This window comes from Sitophilus oryzae, unplaced genomic scaffold (genome assembly GCF_002938485.1).
Source record: "Sitophilus oryzae breed Bouriz unplaced genomic scaffold, Soryzae_2.0 scaffold_1619_pilon_pilon, whole genome shotgun sequence".
NCBI lineage: Eukaryota > Metazoa > Arthropoda > Insecta > Coleoptera > Curculionidae > Sitophilus > Sitophilus oryzae.
In genome coordinates, this window is record NW_022146302.1 from 210,636 (window position 1) to 226,773 (window position 16,138).

General features: G+C 31.9%; 2 protein-coding genes across 2 annotated transcripts; both read left to right on the forward strand.

Moving 5' to 3' along the window:
* LOC115880157 (galectin-7-like) lies at positions 1-3,059 on the forward strand. The gene is made up of 5 exons (XM_030897290.1): positions 1-160; positions 2,037-2,116; positions 2,235-2,359; positions 2,638-2,758; positions 2,884-3,059. The coding sequence occupies exons 1-5, from the start codon at positions 75-77 to the stop codon at positions 2,937-2,939; spliced, it is 468 nt and encodes a 155-aa protein (XP_030753150.1). The 5' UTR covers positions 1-74; the 3' UTR covers positions 2,940-3,059.
* A 1,648-nt stretch (positions 3,060-4,707) lies between these two features.
* Positions 4,708-12,008, forward strand: LOC115880158 (32 kDa beta-galactoside-binding lectin-like). Its single transcript, XM_030897291.1, has 5 exons — positions 4,708-4,857; positions 7,786-7,865; positions 9,845-9,969; positions 11,504-11,627; positions 11,834-12,008. Exons 1-5 carry the CDS (start codon positions 4,772-4,774, stop codon positions 11,908-11,910), a joined length of 492 nt encoding a protein of 163 aa, XP_030753151.1. The 5' UTR covers positions 4,708-4,771; the 3' UTR covers positions 11,911-12,008.
* Positions 12,009-16,138: the final 4,130 nt, after the last annotated feature.

Consider the following 16,138-nt stretch of genomic DNA (forward strand, 5'->3'; position numbering starts at 1 on the left):
GAGTAATTTTCTCACAGTTTCAATAAAATTGTATTTGCGATTGATTGAAGTCAATAATAAAAAATAAGGAAAACATGGCCCATATTTCTGCTATTCCTGATGGAATTAGACCCGGACTAAACATAACCATCAGAGGACAAGTCCAGCCAACAGGGGAAAAGTCAGTATTAATATAAAATTATTTGTTTTGGCAATATTATACAGGCATAATTTCAAACCACCTTGTGGGAAATTTAAAACAGATTCTTCTGTATACAAAGTATTTCCTGTAATCAGGTTGTTTCTCAAATCGTATGATTATTTTATTATAATATATATAATATAAGTATATTAAACAGCTGCAAAATTGGATCTTGGAGTTGTTGCAGTACAATGAGTCAAATGAGATAAATACTACACATGGATAATACACATGGGTCGAATGTTTTCTTCTTTGGATAAAGTGGATAAAGTCTATATTTGAATATGATTGAGTTTTGTCCACACTGTAAAGAAAATGAGTGAAAATTCGCTCAGATTTCACTCAATACTTTTTCAATTTCTGTCCACACCCGATTGAGTAAAATTTCCACTCTGCAGAACTGAGTGAATCTCCAATTCTCAGAATGAAAAGCACTGAGTGTTTTCACTCAATCGGGATTGGACGAAAGACTCCTTTTTTACTTATTATGGTTCCCCTTTAGTAGGATTTTGATCGATTTTAATGATTTATTCACTTTAAAATAAGTGAACTCCCTAAATGTTGAGTTCAAGTACACCTTTTATTGAGTGACTTTTACTCAAATTTGTGTTAGACTTAACTCGATTAGTACTCATATCTGAGTATTAATTTCACTCAGTATTGATATACGGTTTTTTTTAAAAGTTATATGTAAGCTAACTTGTTATTTTATAACAGGTGGGCAGGTGCCTTTCAAAGGTAAGTTTCAGTTTAGGACATGGTCTCGAACATGCCCATTTCCTAAAATTCACTTTTGGGAAGCGTCTGTTCCGAGGTCTGTTCACTTGTAATAAAATAAAATGTTAGCTTACATATAGCTTTTAAAAAAATAATTTAGAATATTTCTTTTTTTTAACAAAGCAAACGAAAAACTGTAGAACCTTCAAAAATATATTTATTTGTCATTTTTATTTGACAAAAACAAACAAAACCGATAACACTATTATTATAATATCAAAAACATTTTAAAAAGTTTTCGACTGTTTTTGGAAAAAATACAGGAACTTTTAATGCTAGACGTCTAGAAAAGTTGCATTTAACAATGTCTCCGTATTTCAGTTTGAAAATCATTCTAATTATTAACCTTATTCAATCGCTATTGATTAAATAGAGATCATATTTGAGTAAAATGATGAATTTACTCTATTTTAGATGAATATGTACTCAATTATTTCACTCAAAAAATTCACTCCCTGAGAAATATGTGTTCAGTCAGGCTAATTTTTTACAGTGCATAAGTATTCCATGTTAACTTACTAGAGGGAGATGGCCAATTCTACACCAGGCGGAGCAGGAGGATCAAAGAGCCGCAAGTGACGTAAATCACCTAAGAACATGTAAAATAGGTTAATAAACAAGAATAAACTGGTTTGAATCACTTTGAACCGCTTTTGAACTTCTTTGAACCGCTTTTTAGCTTAAAAACAACAGACCTGTTCATTTTTTGTTCAAATCTATTATTTCTATTTTAAAGCGGTTGTTTTGTGTTCAAATTTGTTTATTCTTGTTTACTAGCCTATTTTGCATGTTCTTAGGCAATTTACGTCACTTCCTGCTCCTTGCTCCTCCTGCTCCTCCTAATGTAGAATCGGTCATCTCCCTCTACTTAACTTAATTCTTCTGTTAATTTAATCCCAAATATATATATTTTTCTACTCCAAAATTCCTTTAAACACTACTTCTAGTGTTGTACTATTTAGTAGAATGTCTTTTCTGTCTACCAGTTCATTATAACATTACTTTAGTCTAATTAGTATTACAATTAATATAAACTTTATAAACTATTAGTATTAATTAAATAATTATTATATTTTAGATTTAGAGTTAATCTACAAACTGGGGAGGGTAGAGGCCCTAAAGATATTCCTTTTCATTGCTCCGTAAGGCTGAATGAAGGTACACAAATTGTTTTTCTTAAAATAAATACCGCAGTTATTAGTCTCTAAAATTGTAAATTATTTTTAAATAATTCTATATTAATTATCAGAGATTTTGAATTAAATTTATGTTGTAGGTGTAATTGTGAGAAACAGTAAAAGCAATAATGTTTGGGATACAGAAGCTAGAGATGGATCTTTAAGCCTTCGTCCGGGACAAAGATTTGTGATAAATATTTCTGTTGAAGTTGATAAATATGTTGTAAGTAATATTTATGTCCCATTTCTGTGGCTTAGTTTAGCAAGTGATTATATTTTTATTATTATTGAATATATTCTGATACACACTGTATATTACTGGCATCAGCAGATACATGAATAATAGGTTTATTTTTACTTAATAAATAGATAAGATAAATTATACAGATTATTAGATAATATTTATTTTTAATCTGTTTGTAAATGAAAGATAAACATTAGAAAACTGAAAAATTAGATAACTAAAAAGTAATTTAAAAAAACATTTTTTGGTTTTTCTAGGTGTCAATCAATGGTCAATTTTTCTGCGAGTACCCACACAGAATCCCTCTGAACCAAGTGAGCCATCTTAGCGTTTACGGTGACTGTTCTGTAGAATCTGTTACGTTTAAAGCCAGACAACGTAAGTTTTTACTTAAGGAAGAAAAAAAATTAATTAAAAAATCTTTTTTACTATATTGTCTGCTTGTCTTTTATCCTAATATTTTATTTCTAAATATAGTTTTCAGAGAAGTTCTATTTTTTCAGCTTCAGAGCAACGTTTCCTTACCACAACAACTGAGTATTTATATTCTGCTGTCTGAAAATTACATAAATTCGGAGCGTTTTATAATTAAAGAGTACCTATTATTATCTAGCAACAGATTTAACTATTCCGTAAAATGTTATATTGAAAAAATAAAAACTTCATTCTTTAAAATATACTCAGAGTTTTATTATTAACAACTAGCGTGTACCCGCGACTTCGTTCGCGTCGAATTAATCATTTGTAATGGTGATGATAAAGCAAAGCAAGAATTTCCATTAACATACAAACGGGATAAAATTTTCTCACATTTATGTCAGCATGAGAAAAAATAATATGGCGATATTATTATATAACTTAATAATATTTGAGGGGTAGTTTCATCTCGTTGGAATTTGACTATCGAAAAATCCGTTTGCCAAAAATAAGCTTTTTACGTCAAGCAGTTTAAGCAGAATCGTGGTTAATCTGTTATTCAACTTTTTGGAACACCCTGTATGATTTTTTAAAAAATTTCAAAATATGTAAAAAAACAAAATAAATTATGCGTGTGCAAGCGTTTTCCCAAAAGACTAACCGTTTTTTAAATAACAAATATTGTAATATTTGAGGGGCGTTTTCACCCTCTTGGAATTTGAGATTCGAGAAACCTCTCCTTATCGAACCTCTACACCCCACAGTCAATCCGTTTGCCAAAAATTGCAGCTTTAAACGTCAAGCAGTTTAAGCAGAATCGTGATTACTCAATGGTCATATTTTATGAAACACCCTGTTTAAATTTTTAAAAAATCTTAAAATATGTAAAACAACAAAATAAAATATACGTGTTTAAGAGTTTCTCCGAAAAACTCACCGGTTTTAAATAAAAATATTCTAATATTTGAGGGGTGGTTTCGCCCCCTTAGAATTCAAGTTTCGAGAAATCCCTTCTTATCGAACCTCTACACCCTAAAGTCAATCCGTTTTCCAAAAATCAGCTTTTTACATCAAGCGCTTTAAGCAGGATCGTGATTAATCAATGCTCAGATTTTTCGAAACACCCTGTATATATTTTTAAAAAATCTTAATTCTGAGGTAGCAAATGAGTTAAATACTTTACCTAGACCCTTATTCAGAAGCTACAAACCTATCGATGATAATATGCATAAAATGTACTTCCTAGCACAGTACCAGAGGATATTGGTACCCAGATACAGCATCAAGTTTATTATAATGATTTTCTTAGCTATAATTCAAATATTTTTTGGTGTTTGCGCGATCCTTACCACTTTTTTTTCTCGCTAGCTCATGCGTCAAGGCATGGTCAAGGCCATGTCGTGTCAAGGCCGTGGTGTGTCACGGCCTTGGATTTTTATTCCCATCGCGCGTAAAGAAGTTCCACTTCAAAGTTATTTAAGATGCCTGAACTTAGCTATTTCGAGAACAATATAGTTTTTTTAGCACAGTAACACCGTCAACGGCATTATTTTTATTAATTTAATTGTTATTCATTTTTGTAGATTTATTATTTTCAAAGTTAGTAAAAACAGTTAGGAAGTAATTACCTTTAGACTTTACTATTTCGTTATGTATATTACTATGCTCAACTAAAGAGCAATATAGATAAAGGAAGTAAACAATGTCAATAGTCGATGTTATCAATTCACAATAATACGATTCTCACAATTATTAAATCGGTATCGTTTTGGTTAAAACCTCTTAGATCATTTTTCCATTTCCAAAATTATCTCAGACATCCGTTAATCAAGAATCAACAATTCTTAAAATCGCTTAATTTTAGGACAACTTATCTTAACATGAACCAAGATAAGCAGCGTATAAAAATAAATTTTCGTTAAACCTGTCGTTAGTAATTGTTATTGTACGTGTGAGTAATTTTGTTTAAATAAAATGGCCCACCTTTCTGTCATACCTGGAGGTCCGCGTCCTGGATTAACCATCAGAGTCAGAGGACAAGCTCATCCTACTGGGGATAGGTATGAAATACTTTATTATGATACTTCAAAATCTGTGTGTCTTTTTGATTCCAACTATACTTAGAAATAAATCTCTCTTTGTATACCTACAAAAATAAATATTATTTTTCTAAAATAAATTTATAACCTTAAATCTAGATCAAAAGATTCATTAAAGGTTTTTAGGATAAAACTTCACGTTTATTTCCATTTCTTTAAATACTTTCCAATATCTGGAACTTCAATTTTAGCCAATGTGTTGCCAAAGTGCCAAAAATAGCATGTATATAGGTTTTTTTTTATGCAACTGATTCATTAAAGGTTTTTAGGATAAAATTTGAAGTTTATTTCATTTTTTTAATATTGTACAATTTCTAGAACTTGAACAGTTTTAGCCAATGTGTTGCCAAAGTGCCAAATTATTTATGTTAAATAGAATACCCACTATATATTATAAGTTTTGTGTACTAGGTACATGAAGTTTCACACAAAACTTGCAACATAAACAAATAAACATACATATATAGGGTGAATCTTAAATAAAATATTGTTGGGGGTGGTATATTTCAACCCCCGAAACATATCTATGAGGTTTTATTTGCAAAAAAAAATTGCAACTTTTTGGAAAGAATTTGGATTTTTTTTAAATTTTTATTAAAAAAATAATATCTTCATAATATGCTATTAAATTAAATTTACAAGGAACAAAACCCAGAAAATATCTAAAAATGGTTGGTTCTCAAAATTTAAGCAAAAAATAATTTTTTTTTTAATTTTCAAAGTAAAATATCTCGGTTATTTTAAGACTTATTTGCAAAACGATGAAGAGAAAATATATTTCTTATTTCTTTTATTGAGATCTACCAACTCTGAAAATATTTGCACTTACTTAAGACTCACCCTGTATAGATATGCACTGATGCTGAAAAATACATACTATGTAGGTACCTAATTATCTTTTGCTCTGCAAATGTCATTTTTGACATAACATTGGAATGATTTCATGATAATAGACAATATTACAATATAAACAAAATGTGTTTACAATTTCATACCGAATAAGTAAACTAACTGTCATATAAGTTTCTTAAGCAAAGATATAAAAATATTACTTTTAATTGTACCTAAATTAATAATTCTTTGATTTTTTTTCCAAAAATATATATATATATATATATATATATATATATATATATATATATATATATATATATATATATATGAAATGAACAAAATTCTTACAGCTTTAGTGTATATTAATAAATAATATTTTCTTGCCTTTAGCTGTGTATTTTTTCTAATTTCGAAAAATCGAAAGTAGAGAAAAAATTAAAAAAAAATAAAAAGTAAAAAGAAAATTGTTTTACTTGTCGTAAAGGGGGGAACCAAGCTCCACTCCCACAACCGGTTTCTGGGCCTACCTTTTATCAGGTGGGCTGTCCAGGGGCTGGTTCTCACACAAAAGTGATTTACAATTAACTTACATTCTTCTATATAGACTGGTGGTAGCAAGGCGGCTGCGGCTTCAAGAATAAAGTGCCTGAGAAAGCCCACCATGATGAGGCCAAACGTTGCATAATAAAAAAAAAGTTTCCATTTTCAATTAATAAAAAAAACCTCATACCCAAGAAAGGAAAAAGAAATATATATGAATATAAACAAAATGTGTTTACAATTTCATACCGAATAAGTAAACTAACTGTCATATAAGTTTCTTAAGCAAAGATATAAAAATATTACTTTTAATTGTACCTAAATTAATAATTCTTTGAATTTTTTTCCAAAAATAAAACCAACATCAAATTATACGTATCTATTGTTTATGTAATTAAATATGTCATAATTTATTTACATCCTAATGATAATCACTTAATCTTTTATTAAAGCCAAGCCTTAAAATGACTGATCATATTATTCACTGTTAAGTAAATGGACTGTGTACTATAAAGATAAAGCATAATTAAAAATTAGATTAAGAATAACGTAAAATAGTGTGTTACTTTAATATAGATTAATATAAACAAATGGAGAAAACCTAGCTTTTCACTATTTAATATGACAAAATAAAAATGTACTATATGAGACTATACAAAAGATGCTTGTTTTCAATTTTAGTTAAAACATTTTTTTTATAACAGGCTGCCTAAGGCGCATTCTCACGACTAGGATGTACTTGGCGAGTATTTTTTTATTGGCAGACAGTGTCTGGCGAGAATCCGGCGTAGTTCCTATAATAAATAACTTAAAAATTCTGATACAGATGCCCGACGGACCATGTATACCCTGTATTCCAATTACAAATGTTTGTCAAGTATACGAGCCGTGAGAACGCGCCATAATAATGATATCATTATAACTAATTGATCTAAACCATTTATTTTTATTTCTTTGTTCTACAAATTTAATTTATTGATATTACCTTTAATCACGACTTCAAAATCACAAGCAAACAACCAAAACTTTTATATTCGTAACTTAATTGATATCTGTGTACTTATCTAATTCAATTGTATCCTCCGAAATTTGACTTTGTTTCTCACTGCTTTAGTTTTTATATCGACATGGTCAAACAAACACAAAAGATCTATCTTAGCATAGATAGATATATATCATAGTCTTATAGCTTGGATCTTGCACATCCTAACATCCCTGGCTCTTTCTATTTTTCAAGTAGAGTGTTCTTTTTCCAAAGGATTTTTATGTGATAGCCAATTTCCAAATTTTCCTGTTGATACCTATTCCTGTTGGTCTTTTTATTCACTAACACTGCTGGATTTATTGGCACTTTCTAGTTGGCCAATACCACTTCTGATGTTCAAATGTAGTACGTATTTCCAAATAAAACAGTGGATTTACCTCGTAACTTCTATATTCCGTCGAGGTACCTGTGGTAGTACTCAGAATTACATACGAGCAACACGACATTCTCATTTTTTTTTTCATTTTCAGATTTATTGTAGATTTGCAGAATGGTCCAGACCCCTCACCAAGAGATATTCCTTTTCACATTTCAGTTAGGTTAAATCAAGGTAATTAACTTTTAATTGATTAATTTAAATACTACTTATACATAAATAAGTACTAAAATATTACATCAATTCTTATGTTCTTTGATTTCAAATAGTAAATCTTGGAGTAATTCTACCATTTTAGTCTAGAGTAAATATAAAAAAATATACAGGGTGTTTCAAAAAACATCTGCTATCTCTCGTGTGAGGATTCCGCACGTAAAAATAAGATTTATTTTCCATATCAACATGATATGGAGGTCTGATTCTGCTTTGTTTCCTAGCTACAGGGTGTAAAGTCTTAATATTTTTTCGATTTATTATAATTTTCTTCCAAGTACTTTTAGCATTTCAAATGAAATTTTGAGGGTGAAAGTTACTATAAATGCGACATATTTTAAGGGTAAAAAACTGTCGCCATGTTCACCAAGAACGTGCATATAGGTTATCACTAGAATGTATGGAAATGCATAGTTTTAGAGATACTAGATGTTAAAACTTTTTAAAATTCGGTTTTTTGTGATTACCTTAAACACCATAATTTTTTTATTTGAAATTGATGTAGGTTGGACTAATAGTAATAATCATTAATAGTAATAATATTTAATAATAAATTAGGTAAAATATGTAATTTATTAATTTTATTTTTATTTTTATTTTATTAAATGTGTTTAATAAAATTGCGTTTATCTCATCAAGGAGGCCGAATTCGACAAAATATCAAGAGATCACTTTTAATTGACATTAAACGGTGAACTAAATTTTGATATCAAAAGAAAAAAAGTCAGCGGCGCATATGTTTTTTTTGAAAAATATTCCAGTGATAACACATATGCACGTCCCTGATGACTTTATCGACACTTTTTTAGTATTAAATTATGTAGAATTTTTAGAATTTAGAATAAGTGGGAGGGGGGTTAATCTCTGCGACCTTAGAGATCTATTGTGTCCCCCTTTCTTGAGTTATAACTCATCATACAGTCCCAGGACTTCCTACGGAGACCCGTGTCCTTCACAGTCGAGGAGCTACGACCCAGGCCGGGTAGACGAAACGGTAGCTTGTGTCGCCTGTTGGGTTTAGAGGTAGGGAGGTAGGCTCCCGACCCTTGGAGGAGGTGGTAACTTGTATGCCACCTGCGGAGAGGTGGTCTCACACTGAAGTGTCAGCCACCTCTCCTGTAGTTCTCTTTGGGTTTGGCCCCTTGGAACTTTCATTGTTACTGTTCCCAGTGTTGCTGGGGGGTTTTCCCACAGCTTCACCGGTGATGTTTTTATTACTATTATTACCAGATCTCATAGTGTTCCCATGAGTCGCTAGGGACAGTCGGTCCACTTCTACAGAGCCCCGCATGTAGAAGTAAGGGGTAAAATACAATGGGGTGCCCCCGATGCCCCAAGATTGAGGCTGTCCGCCCAGCCCCGCCCGGTATCGTTATATGTCTTGGTGCAATTCCCTGGCCACGACACTACAGTCAGGGACAAGACGATGAGTGAGATGCTTCTTAGACCAAGCCAAGTGCTAGGGGGGATTCCCCCCAGCACCTGACCAGGAGCTTCCCCACCAACGACAAGGTCTTGCATCTCCTAGGCGAAGATTAAATTATGTAACACTTATAGTAACTTTTACCCTCAAAATTTCATTCAAATCACTTAAAGTACTTGGAAGAAAATTATAATAAATCGAAAAATTATAAAGACTTTAACATCCTGTAGCTATGAAAGAAAGCAGAATCGGACCTATGTTGATATGAAAAATAAATCTTATTTTTACGTGGGGAATCTCCTCACGAGAGATGGCACATGTTTTTTGAAACAACCTGTATACTATTAGGTAGATATTATATTAATAGATAAATGTTATATTAAAAATTAAATAATCAATGGAAAAATAATTTTAATAAATTTTAAGTATAAAAAATACTTTTTTGTGTGTCTTTTAAAAATAAATATTTTAAGGTCTTTAAAAATGTTAATAGATTTAATTATCATTCGGTTTCTAGGATATGTTGCTCGAAACACCCTCAGGCATGGAAACTGGGACGCAGAAATCGGAGAAGGTAGCCTCCCTATTCTCAAAGGACAGCCCTTTGACATCAGTATAACAGTGGAACCTCACCGTTATATTGTAAGTAAATCAAAAGTATATTCGTAGAATTCAAGCCAATAATTCGATAATTTTTATGCAAATCTATCTTTAAAGTTTAAGAGTTTGTGCCCATAAAAACCTGATACCGTCTGAAAAAATTGATTAAAAAATGTTTTTCCATAGTTTGCTTCCATTTTTGAAAATTTTTGTATTCCTTTTCATAAGTTATTCGGGATTTAAATGGAAGTAGTTTGGATATGGCGTTTGTCGCCTCAGCCTGAATATCTGTTGGTAATTTACTTATTTCGTTTTGATCCATTTTTGGCTGCAATTCAATCAGCAATCGACACGAAAGAGAATTAAGAAATATTGACTCAAAACTGACAACTAAATAGACAGCTTCATTTATTTTTCAAATTACATAGAAACCAACGCCAACCCAGCACAATATTTTTTCAACTCGTAATAAATTCCTTGAAATAATAATTTCTGAATATTTTTTCAAACGTAACTCGCTATGGAAAAAATATTGTTTTATACAAGACGATAAAATACCATTTTATCGTCCTGTATAAAAAAGAAACTAGAATGTAGAATGTTTAGAAGGAGTTAATCACCGCGACCTTATAGATCTATTGTGTGTTCCCCTTTCTTGAGTTATAACGAGTTAAAACTCATCATACAGTCTCAGGGCTTTAAGAAAAGCCAGTATCTGAGACGGCTCCACAGAGGCCAGCTCTCCATCCTCGACATCAGACGTGCCAAGGTTCATGGCACGAATGGTCGTCGTCTCGGCACTCAGTGATAAGGTGTTCTGGTGTTTCCCCATTTTCCCCACAAAATCTGCATTCGCCGTTGTTTCTCAGTTTCAGCCTACTGAGGTGTTCGTTGAGGAGACAGTGTCCTGTTAGAAACCCCGTGACAATCCGAAGATTGTTTTTACTTAAATCAAGGAAAACCTTTGATTTTTCTCGGTCATAAAAAGAAACTATAAATATTGTGTACTTTTTACATCACAGTAAAATATTTTTGTTAACTACAAATTGGCTTCAAAATGGCTGCATAGACTCATAGGGGCACCTCTATGTTTTCTATGTCCTTAAGGATTTGTTTTAACTTAAAATCAGACATTAATCCCTGTTTATTAACGTAAAAAAATAAAATAAAACTTCAACTAATCCAATTATATCATGAAATATGATTATTACTTTTTCAAACAACACTTATTAATAATTAATTGATATTATTTAATCTCGACAGGTTTTTTGCTACTGGGCATTAGTTCAGCTGTTATCTGTTTTCATATACATGTTTAATTATTCTAGGAAACTTCAGGATTAGAGTATTATATTTACAGACATACTACGAACCAATTATTATTTATTAATAATAACTTGTTAATTTTAATCATTAATTGAGTACACTACTGTTAAATCATTTAAATTTAAGTTTCTAAGTTTATGCTTATGTTAATATAATATTTGGGAAAAAATAACGAAATAAAACGTCAGTTTATTAAAATTTTCAGGATATACAAATTGCTAAAAAAATATATGTATTTATATTCTTTTAGGTCTACATAAATGGTCAGTATTTCTGCGAGTACCCCCATAGATTACCTTTTGATCAAGTGTCACATATCTATGTTCATGGTGACTGCTCAGTCCATGGCGTAACTTTTGAAAATTACGGTCCAGGTAAATATATAAAATAAGAGTGGCTCTCAAAATACAAAATAGACATAAACAAAAAACATAACTTATTTAAAAAGGGACTTTTTTTATTTAATGTTTTTTTTGTTTCTTTATTTTATGTATTGATTAAAATTAAATGATTTTGATTAATAGTATGTTATTAGTAAGTAGGTTTTAACTACCTAATACCTTGTTTTTATCATTTCCAGGTCACCATCACCACCATCCTCCACCTCATCATGGGCCTCCTCACGGTGGTCCACAACCACATTTCACTAATTTTTAGGAAAAACAACTCTTTTTATAACTACCTCATGTGACAATGTTTTTTTTTAATTTGTATACCGAAAAAATAAAAGATCAATATAACTTGCAAATAGGTTATTTTCCTCTATTTTATTTTCTTGTATATAAGATCTATATCTTTTCCCTATGGAAGAAATTTTCTGTGAAAAATTAAGGTAAACTAGGCACTCGCAAGAAGGTAATAGAGTTTTTTTTTTCATTTTTGCAATATAATGAAATCATAGCAAAAGTTAAGTGTGCAAGAGAAAAATATATTAAGGAACCTAGTGACTATAAATTTATTTGACGTTTTGATTTGCTTGAAGTAGCGGCTTTTTGTCTACTATGAAGAACTTTATTTTAAAAAAAACGTACCGATATGTAATCTTATGTTCATGAATTTTTTTTTAAATTATTTGTATGCTTTAAAATGTTTATTTATATGATTCTTTTTTTTTCTCTTCTAATATTCAGAAGGTTATGTCCTTATTTTCTATAACTTTTAATAAATATACTAAAGAATTAAATTGTAGTTTTAAGATATACCGACCTGGTCATTTGATTACTGTGTATAGGATTTTAACGTGTAAGACAGAGAATAATATAAATGACCGGTTGACAGACAGAGAGACAGCATCAAAAGGGGCCGGCGAGGGGCCGGTACGACCGATACAGTGTTGCCGGTATTTACGGGTGTGGGCAAGGTAAAGCATAAGCATGGTGGGAGAACGCATTGAGAGGGGCGGTGCTTGATGTTAAGGTTCGTATTCACTATCCGAAAGAACAAAGGAATGAAATTCGGTATATTTGGACAGCAAACCGAATGCATGCGGCCGTTCGCCATTCGGTTCGCTCGGATAGTGAATACGCACCTTTATGTAGATGAAAGGGTGCATGGGGAAAGGAAATAGATCACCTGAGATCCAAACTATTTTTGCATCATTCTTTTCGCCTAGCTGTTTCGGTGTGTATGTTAAGTGTTTCAAAAATGGCAATTTATACGACCGAAGAGAAGGTGCATATCGTTAAATGGTTTTACATTTCCTCAAGTGTGGAAGAGGTCATTGGGCGTTATGTGTTCACCTTTCAAGATCGCCCTGTGCCTTGTGCCACAACTGTACGCAACATTGTCCATAAATTTCAGCAAACAGGCTGCATTGCGGCGTTCAGAAATTGTGACAATAAGGAAGGCGCAGAGAAGGTGATTCCCGACAAGGAAATTAATATTTGTGCCGCGGTCGAAACAAGCGAACCTTGTTCAAGCCGAAATATAGCCGAACAAGTTGGCTGCAATGCTCGAACGGTGCGCAGAGTTTTAAAAAGGCATGGATATAAGTCCTACAAAATCAGTACCACGCAAGAAATTTTTCCCGCAGATTGTAACAAACGTCTGGAGTTTTGCGAGGCTGTAAGAGAAAGAGCCGATCGGAATAATTTATTTTTGGAAAAGCAGTTTGGAGCGGCTTGAATATTGAGGTGATCCACTATTCTTAAAAGTTTTATTTGTTCTAATTTCCACCAACAGTCTTCCTCACCACAAACGCCCTGTACAATAGAATAACTTTTACTGGCAACCTTTAGTAAACGTTACTTTCCCTAATGGATGTTAAAAATTACTAGGAAAAGTCGGCAAATCTCTTTAAAATACCACATTTACTTATACCATATATATAACAGGGTGCTACAAATTCGAGGTACGAGCATTGGTACTAACTGCTCCAATTTAACCATCTTCGTATCTATTACGGTTTCCGAGATACCAATGCTCGTACCTCGAATTTGTAGCACCCTGTATACCATATACCTAGTAAATGTTATCAATCACTGAATTTCTGACTTTCACTGTAACATAAACATATTACTTTTTCTTTAATTCACATTTCTCATTGTAAAAAATGATATTTTAGCTCAGAGATTCATAAAGCCGATTTTTCACACATGCCGAGGAACGTAAGTTTTCAATTTCTTTGGCAGCTTTCTATGAAATTATTGATCTGTTCTTTAAAATACCATAGATTTTTATTTTTATCTCTATTTCCATATTGTAACGGAATCTTAAATTATGTCTTTATTTCCGAGAAAATTTAGTCCAATCATAAGGAATATTTTGTTACTGTTTGACCATCAAAATCTTAAAAATAAAGAAGTTGTTTAAAAATGTGTTTCAATACGGATGTAGTATAATCCTTTATCTTTAATTTTCTTCTTCATTTGTGTAAAAATACCTAGCTGGTTTTACATAGAACGTTAAATGCCGAATCTCCCCTTTTTTTATTTTATAGACTATATTCGACATTATAATATGCATTCTAATTGCACACTGATAAGCGACAAAACCGACGCCACTGCTCTAAACCATTAAACCATCAATTGGAAAGCCTCCAGATAGAGGAAAACCACAACAAACATAGTTCTGCGTCATGTTTGATTCATCGCCGGCAAAAATTAAGCTGGCGTGCAACTGCAATCCCTTCGCTTTGATCCCTACCGCCATCAGGGATATAAAGGCCTAAATGGAAAATCAGGAAGTCGGTACACGGCTCAGTTAAGGGAAAAATTGCCCTTGATGGAGTGGAAGCACCGAGATATGAGAATCACTTGGGACTGTCTGATTTATTTAGTTAAATATTTGCAGTTGTCGGTGCATAAGTAACGTATAAAGGTTGGTTTGTACTTAATAAAGTGACTGTGTAAATATTTGCAGTTTAATTTTCGTAATTATAAGACATACAGGTATACAGGATGAGTGCACAACTTTGGGAGAATTAAAAAGATAAAGTTAAAGGCACTGGGTTTCGTCCAGAATGTATAATGTAGAATGTGTAGTGTAGAGTGTAGAGTGTAGAGTGTAGTGTGTAAAGTGTAGAGTGTAGCGTGTAGAGTGTAGAGTGTAGAGTGTACAGTGTAGCGTGTAGAGTGTAGGGAGTAGGGTGTAGAGTGTAGCGTGTAGAGTGTAGTGTGTAGAGTATAGAGTGTATAATGTAGAGTGTAGAGTGTAGAGTGTAGAGTGTAGAGTGTAGAGTGTAGAGTGTAGAATGTAGAGTGTAGAGTGCAGACTGTAAAGTGTAGAGTGCAGACTGTAGACTGTAGAATGTGAATTGTAGCGTGTGGAGTGTGGAGTGTAGAGTGTAGAATGTGGAATGTAGGATATACCGATCTATTGTGTGTTCCCCTTTCCCCAATAATTTTCCTCCAATATACATGGCGCAAATTCAACAGTAAGTGTTTTATTTCTTGGTGTATGAGTTTGTTTTTCTTATAAAAAACAAATAGCTTTTAAAACGAAAAGTCCATACGGATATAAAAATAAATTAATTAAAAAGATTAAAAACACATAAAAGAATGCTACAAGCGTGTTTGCTTTTCTTTCATAACCCGCAGTTGCATGCGAAATAATAATTATTGTACACTCAGGTAGGAGACTTATTTTTAGTAAGAGAAAAATAAAATTTTATCAACGCGTCTAGACACATGAAAACTTTTACGCTTTGACTCTATATGATCACGCAAATTATATAAAAAAAGGATTTTAATTAAGAGTTATTCAAGTAAATATTAAAAGTTCATATGTAAAATGGTTACGTTGCAAATATCCATAAAATTACTTATTAGTAGCTGCTAAATTTTAGTTAACAGGAAAACATATAAGAATTATCTCCCTTTCATAATTTACGGTAGTTATCATCACTGTCTAATAGGTATAATATTGCCACATTTATTTATTTATTTCCTGACATTGTCAATCGTTTTGACACTTTAGTTTGGTATTACGAATTTTTAGTTTAAATGGATTGTGTTGTAGTTAACTTGTGTTGTACTTTAAGCTTAAAAAAATTACTAGAAGACCTTGCAGTCGAACATTCTTTTTAGAACCTTTTTTAGTGCGAAGTGTACACGCTTAATAGCCGTTGCATAAACTCATCACAACCTTATTAGATTATTTTGACTGGGAAAGCGGTAGTAATGGCCTTTTATTTTCGTTAAGTGCTGCTAAGAAGGTGATTTTTAGTGATAATAATCACTGTTTATATATTTATAACTAATTTATTTTTGTTTCTGTGCTGGTGCCGGTCAAGCTTAATCACGCGACTAAAAGTTCATTTGGTATGATCTTAATGTATACTACTCGGTGTACTATGTGTAGTTTTAGAAAATCTCTACTTTTTGATTGTAGTTTCTATGTTCGGTACATAAATCGTTCCATCTGAATTTGTAAGGCATGCAATTGG